Here is a 9,686-nt window from a genome sequence, read left to right as displayed (position 1 = left end):
CCAATAAGAAACTGAAATTAATGGGCCAGGCACTGTTTAAAAGAATACAGTTTCTGTGTAATTATTTCGGGGCATAAGCTAGCCATGTGGGCGGCCGGGTGCCAGGGACGCAGCCCCTCTGCTCCTACTACAACATCCGCCTACCTCTGCCTCCCGAGTGCTGGGATTAAAGGTGTGCGCCACCACTGCCCAGCTTTTTTTTTTTTTTTGGGGGGGGGGACGACAATTTGCTCTTTTTACACTTGGAGTTCAGAATCTCTTGCTTAGGGAATGGTGCCACCCATAGTGGCCTTCGGCCTTGTTCAATAATGAAAATAATCAAGACATGTCCCTCCCTGACACCACAGACCAGTTTGATAGACAGTTCCTTGTTGAAACTCTCTTTCCAGATAATTTTAGAGTCTGTCATGTTAACAGTTAAAACAGTCAAGGTGATAATGAAATTATCTTTTTGTATTTTGATCATTCATATTTTTTTTGAGAAATATCCATTCTAATTCTCTGCTCTCTTGGTGTTTGTTATTGAACTTATAGCTTTGTTGGTGATGAACAAGTACCCTACAATTGAAATATATTCTTGGTTTCTTTACCCACTTTTATTAATATGTCTTTTTCATTAGTTGTAAGAGATTTTTATATATTCCAGGATATAAACCTCTTTTCAGTTACAGAATTTTGAAATACTTGCTCTTGTTGAATGGATATTTTATTTTCTTGTTGGTGTTTTCCAAGGAATATAAGCTTTTCCTTTGAAACCCAGGCATGGCCGCGAGTGCTTAAAATTCCAGCAGTATTTGAGGAGAAAGGCAGAAGGATGTCTGGGCTTACTGGCCTGCCGGCTTAGCTAAGTCTGCTGGCTCCAGGTCCCAAAGTAGGGTGAACAACGTCTAAGGAATGACTGAAGATTAACCTCTAGCCTCTATGTACAAGTGTTCCTACACACACACACACACGCACACACGCACACACGCACACACACACGTGTGCGCACACACACATACACACTAAAATTTAAAAAATTCATTGCATTTACTTATTGAAGGAAGATGATGTGTCACAGTGTATGTTTGGAGGCCAGAGGATAATTTCAGATTATTCATTCTCTCCTTCCATCATGTGTGTCCCTGGATTTGAACTCAGATCTTCAGGCTTGGCAGTAGGTACGTTTACTTGATGACCCATTTTTCCTGTTCAGAAGTTTTTTAATTGTGATAAACTATAGTTTGTCTTCTTTTCTTTTATTCATTTGTTTTAGTATTGTGTCTAAGAAGCACTGCTTAACTCAAGATCATGAAAATTATTCCTACTTTTCTTTTCCGAGTTTAATAGTTCTGACTCTTTCATTTAGTTTTTAATCTGTGGGGAGGGGGGCTGGGGATGGAGAGGAGAGTCAGGTATTCAGTTTTAAAAAAACATTTATTTTTATTTATATGTATACATCTATGTGATTATGTACCACATACCTGGTTGCTGTCAGAGTTTGAAAGAGGGCATTCGAGCCCCTGGAGCTGGAGTTATACCTAGTATGAGTACTAGGAACTGAACTTTGGTCCTAGAAAAGCAGCATCAGTAACCACCTAGCAATCTCCCCATCTAATCCCCACCCCATGCACCTTTTTGGTTATTTCAGCATCATTTGTTCTAAAGATTCTGTTTTTAAGCCATTTGTCTTGGTAATATTTAAATTGAAATATTTATAGTTCCTCCCCATTCATTTTCTAATATTTCTTCCATAGAATAGATTCATAGCTTCTTTCTTTTCTTTTCTTTCTTTCTCTATTCTTTTCTTTTTCTTTTTCAACAGACAGGGTCTTTCTACATGCCTCTGGCTGTTCTGGAACTCTTTTGTAGACTAGCCTGGCCTAGATTCCCTGAGTTTGCCTTAGGTGCTGGCCTCAAAGGTGCCCACCACCTCGCTTGGCCCTGGAATAGCTTCTTGTTACAAGTTATCTTTTGATCTGTCTATACACTTCACAAGCTAGGCTTGGTGAGATTACTTGACCCTCTTGGTCTTTTAGGTAGTTGATATTTCAGCACACTTTACAGTGCTCTTAGAAACTTATTAAAAGAATGTCACCTCGGCTGGGTTTGTGGAGCGTGCTGTAATTCTAGCATTTGAGAGACTACGGCAGGAAGTCTCTAGTTCTTAAGCCAGTCTCAAGCAAGTTTGAAGACCCTGTTCCCAAAGAAGGAAAGGGGAAACCAGCTTTCCTTCAAGTGTTAGGTCATACATCAGTGTGTATTAAAAACAAATAATTGGGGCATAATGTTGTATTTTACATTGACTCTTGCTGTTCTGAACTGATATGAGAAGTATTGTCAGTTACTGTGAGGTGTAGGTCATTAAGAAAAACTTTAGAAGAAACTATCATCATTTTTGTAAGCAGGAGTGTAAATGGAAGGCTGAGCTACTGCTCTGCTTTGAGTGAGTTCTGCAGGGCAGTTCCATCCAGTAGAGATGCAGTGTCACTTCCTTGTCACTTAAACTTCCAATGACCACATTAAACAAAGGAAAAAGAGTTGAGTGAAATTAACGTTAATAATATACTTTAACTCATATATCTTAAAATGTAATACATAAAAAATGCTAAAATATTTTACCTTTTTTGTACTACTTTAGAAATTCAGTATGTATTTCACAAAATGCACCTCAGTTCTGACTAGCCCTGCTGCCGGCTCTCAGTTTTGTGGCCAGTGGCTGCTGTATTGGGCAGCACAGTTCCAACTATTTTGATATGATAGACAGGGGAACAGACTTAGCATAAAAAAATCTTAACTTACTCATCATGGTATACTGACCGTCTTCTAACTGATAGAACTAGATTTCAAGTGCTTTCTGTCTGTGTGTTCAATGTAGTCCTTACTGTCCTCTTAACATAGAAAGTCTGGGACGTGTTAAGCTGGATAGGTAGTGCAGCATTTGGGTGAGGAATGTAAGGCACAGACAGGTACCTGGGGGTTTCAACTGAGAAGCAACAGACTCATTTTCTCCTGCAACCACAGGGCTTTCTGTTCTCTATGAAATAGATAAGAAATGCCAACACTCCTTAGTGGGATTGCTGTTTGACCTTCACTCTTGGACATTTGTCAGTGTCTAGATATGTTTTTGGTGGTCACAGCTGTGTGTATTGTCTAAAACCACTGATGGAAATACATTCAAGGAATCTGTCTACACTAGTCAGATATGGCAGCTTTCTAAGTGTATCACTGAACAAAATCTGTCAGATGGATCTGTCCACACTGGGAAAACGTGTCATGCTTGCCGTTCTGACCCACTTCTCTGCTTCCCCACTTCCCTACGTCCTTGTGGCCCTGTGGTGGAAGGGAGGCCTGTGTTGATGATTCCCTTTCAGTGGTCCTGTGGTACAGCAAGTGGGAATGGCTGTAAGCTGTGTTTTACTTAGCGTTCTTGAGCATCCCGCTAAAGGTTGCTTGGTCGTGCTTGTCTTTGCTTCCCATGCTCTTTGCGGTCCTACTCCGTTCTAGTGACACTGGGAATTTCCCCTGGTTTCTACTCTTCCTACCGTCATTTTTTATTTGTTTTTTGTTGTTGTTGTTGATAGGTCATAATAGTTAACGCACGCCAAGAACACTATAGGACAGAAAGTGTGGTGGGGCTTTCCTATTCAGCCAAGAGGTCTTATTCTCCTTTTTAAAACTGAATAAATAAAGTAGTGATTTGAACATTTCTCTGGCCCTAGCTTTACACAGCATCTCAGTACAAGCTAGCACCTTTTCTCTGATAGCTGATCTTGTTAGGGTTCTAGGCTGCAGCAGGAGCCTGGCTGTGTACCTCAGGAAAGATTTGGAATTATCCTTCTACATGAAGGGAATAGTACTGTCCCAGAGGGAATCCATGTGCTTTTTGGAAATTACACTTACCCAGCACATGGGTGCTATTACAATTCCCCTTGCTCCTTAGCTGTGCGCCTCTCATGTTAGGGTTCTGTTTGTGACACCTGGGAGTGACTTCCTCAGCCCGTCAGGGGTGATTCCCGCCAATACTTCCCCTACCCCTTGCAGAGGTCAGGGAAAACGATCAGAGTCCCATTTGGAAGATTGCTGAACAGCCAGGAGGGCTTTGACATCCAAACTGAGTTATTATGCTTTTTTTCTATTGGGACTTGGTTAGAAATATCAATTAACTTTTATGTAAGTTCATCCTTTATTTATTTATTTTTTTCTTGAGACAGGGTTTCTCTGTGTGATGTTGGCTGCCCTGGAATGTTGGCTTTGTAGACCAGGCTGGCCACTGCATTCCAATTTATAGACCCTCATTATGAATAGTTTACTTTTAAGTGAATAAAAATTGGTATTATGTATGTTATTCTTGATAACTCAAGGTTTTATGTGAGTCCTCTAAGCTTTTGCTTTATATTCTGAATATTTCTGTGCTTTATAAAAGTATATTATATATTACTTAATCTATTGGGAACTGCTAGAAATTGCAAAACATGTTTATATAGGCAACATGATATATTTGACAGTAGTGTTTTTCCTTTATTTCTGGTTTTGCAGAATGGCTGTGATAAGCAAGGTTGAATTTTAAAATAAATGTAACTTTTAACCTAAACCTAATCTTATTCTAGTTATTTCCGTGGCAAGCAAATTCTGATTTTTTTTTCTTTTTTTCTGGGGGAGGAGGTTTTGGTGATCAGGGTTTTTTGTTTTTGTTTATTTTGCTTATTTTGTTTTGTTTTTGAAGACAGGGTTTATCTATGTAGCTCCGGCTGTCCTGGAATTTGCTCTGCCGACCAGGCTAATTTCAAACTCAGAGATTTGCCTGTCTCTGCCTCCTGGGTGCTGATAAATGCCACTACCACCTGGCTAATTCTGATTTTTCAAGTAATAGCAAACTAACTCCTTTACAAGCTGATGGCTGCATGTACTTGCCTTCAAATAATCTCCACAGGATATTTTCTAACTTATAAAGGTATATATCAATGGCTAGGGTACTCTTTCATTACAATAAAATCTATAGCATTGTCTAAAAAAATACTGAATCTCTGAATGAAAAGATGCTTGTAAAAGATACTCCTTTGTTAATAAAGGAGCAGGGCGCCACCCTCCCCCAGCCCATGTGGTGAAGCACTGTTTGAATTCAACTAAAATGAGTAGAATGACTTTAACTGTAATTTCTTCTTAATGTGTGACAGATTCTTTTTCCCCTCATACTAAGAGAAATTTTCCTGAAATGCATCATTTACTTTTCGTAAATACGATTTTTTTTTCTGCTGTTTCAGGCCGGAGCCTCAACAGAAAGCTCCTTTAGTTCCTCCTCCACCACCACCGCCACCACCACCACCACCACTGCCAGACCCCATTCCCCCAGAGCCAGAGGAGGAGATTCTGGGATCAGATGACGAGGAGCAGGAGGACCCCGCAGACTACTGCAAAGGTGATGTGGTGGAGTGCAGGGTGGGCCTGCTCTCTTTGTCGGGCTGCCCAGTAAGATGGGGATGGGCCAGGGGAGTTAGTGCTGTAAGTACTTGATATTTATTAAATTGGTCTCCTAAATTTACTATAGAATGATGCCAGAAAGTGTAGGTCATAGAAATTGTAAGAGAAAGAAAAATATGTTTGTTTATATATACTCTATGCACCTTGAAACACATTTGATCTCTTACAATTAAATATAAAGGGCACAAGAAACCATCTAAGAAGAGCGTAGGGAATAGAAGGTACCAGGCTCCTGAGAGAAGCTAACTATAACTTTTATATTTGGTTTTCAGATTTCTGCATGTTAGGCTAAAAGTAAAACTTTTCCTTTTGTCCGTAACATTACATAGTACTCATTGTTTGTGAAAAAAAGCACGTATGTTGTTTATAGAGAGACTTCCTTGGCATTGTACTTAAGTGAAAAAAGTCGTGCTGTGAGTTGGTTTTGCCACTTTGTGTCAGAGTAGGTTTTACTTTTATCTGTCATTCCACAGAAGACACAGAAATTATAGATGTAGAATGTTTTGTATTGATGCTTAAGATCAAAAGTGTGCAGTTAAAACTCCTAAGCAGCAAGCATGTTGCATGATCAGTATCAAGAACACCAGGAGCTAGAAGCTGGCTGTCCTTTAGAGACTGGAATCTGAAGGTCTCTCTTTGGCTGTCTCTCTTGTCTTGCTCATTTGGATTTTTATTCCCTGCAATTATGAGGTTCTGTGTTGTTGGTAAGATAGTTTACCTGCTGCCAGGCGGTGGTGGCGCACACCTTTAATCCCAGCATGATGTGGGAGTGATTTCTTATTAATAAAGAAACTGCCTAGGCCCATTTCATAGGCCAGCCCTTAGGTAGGCGGAGAAAACAGAACAGGATGCTGGGAGAAAGAAGCTGAGTCAGAGAGTCGCCATGATTCTCCCACGCCAGACAGACACAGGTTAAGATCATTCCTGGTAAGCCAGCTTGTGGACTACATAGAATAATAGAAATGGGTTAGATCAATATGTAAGAGCTAGCCAATAAGAGGCTGGAACTAATGGGTCAGGCAGTGATTAAAAGAATACAGTTTCCGTGTAATTATTTCGGGGCATAAGCTAAGCTAGCCATGTGGGCGGCCGGGTGCTGGGGACGCAGCTCCGCCGCTCTTATTTCAACAGAGTGGCAAGTATGATGTGGGAGTGATTTCTTATTAATAAAGAAACTGCCTAGGCCCATTTCATAGGCCAGCCCTTAGGTAGGCGGAGAAAACAGAACAGGATGCTGGGAGAAAGAAGCTGAGTCAGAGAGTCGCCATGATTCTCCTACTCCAGGCAGATGCAGGTTAAGATCATTCCTGGTAAGCCAGCTTCTGGGCTACACAGATTAATAGAAATGGGTTAGATTAATATGTAAGAGCTAGCCAATAAGAGGTTGGAACTATTGGGGCCAGGCAATGATTAAAAGAATACAGTTTCCGTGTAATTATTTCGGGTATAAAGCTAGCCGTGCGGGCGGCCGGATGCTGGGGACGCAGCTCTGCTGCTCTTATTTCAACACCAGCACTTGGGAGGCAGAGGCAGGCGGATCTCTGTGAGTTTGAGATCAGCCTGGTCTACAAGAGCTAGTTCCAGGACAGGAGCCAAAGCTACAGAGAAACCCTGTCTCGAAAAAACAAACAAACAAAAAAGATAGTTTACCTGCTACAGATTTCAGCATGTCATTCAGATTCTGTATAACATAAGGGTAAGATGTTCATGTGACCAAGCTATTCCCTTAGTGGCTCTGGACCTGTAGTGTCTTAGCAGTTTACCCTCATCTAATGAATGCAGTCAGTCGTGCTGTTGACTAAGGAACAGTGGAGTTGTCTCCTTAGAGCGTGACTCTGTTATATGGGTGTGAAAGTATAAGAACTAAGTTCCTGTGATCTTATTCTCTGATACAGACAGGTGTTTGTCCATAGAATTAATGTTCCCTTCCCTCCCTCTCTCTGAGATTTTAAAAATTCTGTGTATGAGCATGTTTTGCCTGCATGTGTCGCTCATGCATATCTAGTGCCCTCAGAGGTCTGGAGTTTTATATGTGGTTGTGAACCACCAAGTGGGTGCAGGGAATTGAGCCTAGGTCTCCTGGAAGGCATATTAGAGATGGTGACCGTGTACACGCTTACAGTTTCATGCTCATGCTGGTGTGCTTTCACTATCTCTTATTCTCACAACAAATAAAGCTTGACTGAAGATCAGTGTGCGGAACTAAGCCACTGGTTAGCCATAGAGGCCAGGTAGTGGTGGCGCACGCCTTTAATCCCCGCACTCAGGAGTCAGATTGATATCTGTGAATTCAAGGCCCCCCTGGGCAACATTAGATTGATCCATTCTCAAATTGAAACAGATTAAAGATGGTGGCACATAACCTTTAATCCCAACATTGGGTAGGGGGAAACAAGAAGGGGCATGGCTGCTGGAGAGAGGAATATAAGGCAGGAGATGATAGGATCAGTCTGTTTCATAGAGATGCAGTTTGAAGATTCATTCTGGCCATGCAATCTGAGGATTCGTAGAGTCAGGATCACCCCTTCAGTCCGAGGATTTGGTAGAGGGTGTAAGGTGTAAAACAATCTCTAGTGACTGGCTGCACTGCTTCTCTGATTTCTCACCTTTTACCCCCAGTACCTGACTCCAGGTTTTTATTAGTAAGAGCAACTAGAATCTGTGCTATATTCTTTCGCTGTCACTTTTGTTCATCCTTAAACTCGGTAAGTAACTTGTGCCTTTAATTAGCATTGCATGTATCAAATAGATGTTTCTGAAGTTTTTTGTTAGGACTATAACGGTTTGTCTAAAATCACTGATAGAAATGCATTCAGGGAATCTGTCTACACTAGTGAGATTTCTGTTCCTGTGGCAAAATTACTTGAGATAATGAAAAGTGCTGGGATTAAAGGCGTGCGCCACCACCGCCCGGCTAGGAAGAAAAGGTTTAATTCATGATGTTAGGTTTCAGTCCATGGTGAGTTGCCCCTGTATTGTGTCAGGGTATGTCGAGAAAGGAAGATGTTAGGTTCCTAATAATCAGTTCAAGGATATGCCTCACAGCGACCCACATTCCTTCCTTCTAAAGGTTCTTCTGTTTCCCAGTGGCAGCATGGTCTGGTGACCAAGCCTATAACACCTGGCCTTTGAGATACATTGAAGATTAAACCATAACAAAATCCTAAGAATTGGATTCTCCTGAAACTAATTTTTTTCTCTCATTTTTGTTTGTTTAGTTAACTAATTTATTTAATTTCTTATATTCCAACCACAGTTCTCCCTCCCCTTAGTGCATACCCTCTCCAACATAAACTGTTCTCAATGTTTTTGGTCTTAGCTATTCTAACAGGTGCAAGATGGTATCTCAGGGTTGTTTTGGTTTGCATTTCCATGATTATTTAGAATGTTGAGCAATTCCTTAAATGTCTTTTGGCTATTTGAGATTCTTCTGTTGAGAATTCTCTGTTTAAGCTCTCGACCCCATTTTTAAATTGGAGTATTTGGTATTTTTTATTGTTTCTAAAATATATTTAAGTCTTGAACTGTTTTCTTCACCTGTTTGATTGCTTTTTCTTGGGTTTTTTTTTTTTTGAGGGTTCTATTGATTTCTTCCAATATTTTGTTATTTTGTTTGTCTTCTCCATTTGTCTAAGGGGGTTTTTCACTTCCTCTTTAAGACCCTCAATCATCTTCTTAAAGTTGTTCATAAGGTTGTTGTCATGCTCAGGTCTTGCTATTATAGAACCACTAGTTTCTGGTGGTGCTGTATTGCTCCTCATGTTGTTGAGTGTTATCTTGCACTGTTGTCTACCCATCTCTTTCTCCAATCGTTACAGGTGGAGATACAGGTGAAGCACACCTGTGCCTCAGGGTGTCCCTCTTCCTGCAGTTGATGCAGTGGGTGTCTGGCAGGCAGGGCAGAGCCTCAGGTGATAGCTCCTCCAGGTGCAGGCCTGCCTGAGGCTCAGTGGTTGCTCCTTCAAGTGTAGGGGGTTCCTTTGTGTGCTCTGGTGGTCACTGATGAGGTGGGATATCTTATAGAGATGATGACACTGGACACAGCTGCTCTTTCCCAGAGGGACTTCCTAATGAGAGCCACTCCCACCATGCTTTCAGGCCACTATGGCCGCCACTGCTGTGCTCCTTCTCTGATGCTTCCGGCTGGGGCAGCTGCCAGTGCTGCCGCTCTCCCTCTCTCTGACATTTCCTATCTGGGGATTAACTTTCTTTTTTTTTTTTTTTTT

At 41.3% G+C, this 9,686-nt stretch overlaps 1 protein-coding gene across 4 annotated transcripts in view; it reads left to right on the top strand.

Annotated features, from left to right (window-relative positions):
* Window positions 1-9,686, top strand: part of Srpk2 (SRSF protein kinase 2) — a 112,043-nt gene that overhangs the window by 44,154 nt on the left and 58,203 nt on the right. For all 4 annotated transcript variants that reach the window (XM_026784686.1, XM_013350434.1, XM_005358372.2 and 1 more), the window contains exon 2: window positions 5,244-5,398. In XM_026784686.1, the coding sequence (XP_026640487.1) occupies window positions 5,244-5,398 (155 nt within the window). The remainder of the gene's footprint in view (window positions 1-5,243; window positions 5,399-9,686) is intronic.

This window comes from Microtus ochrogaster, chromosome 26 (genome assembly GCF_000317375.1).
Source record: "Microtus ochrogaster isolate Prairie Vole_2 chromosome 26, MicOch1.0, whole genome shotgun sequence".
NCBI lineage: Eukaryota > Metazoa > Chordata > Mammalia > Rodentia > Cricetidae > Microtus > Microtus ochrogaster.
The sequence above is the reverse complement of the archived record's forward strand: the minus strand, read 5'-3'. Positions and strand labels throughout refer to the sequence as shown.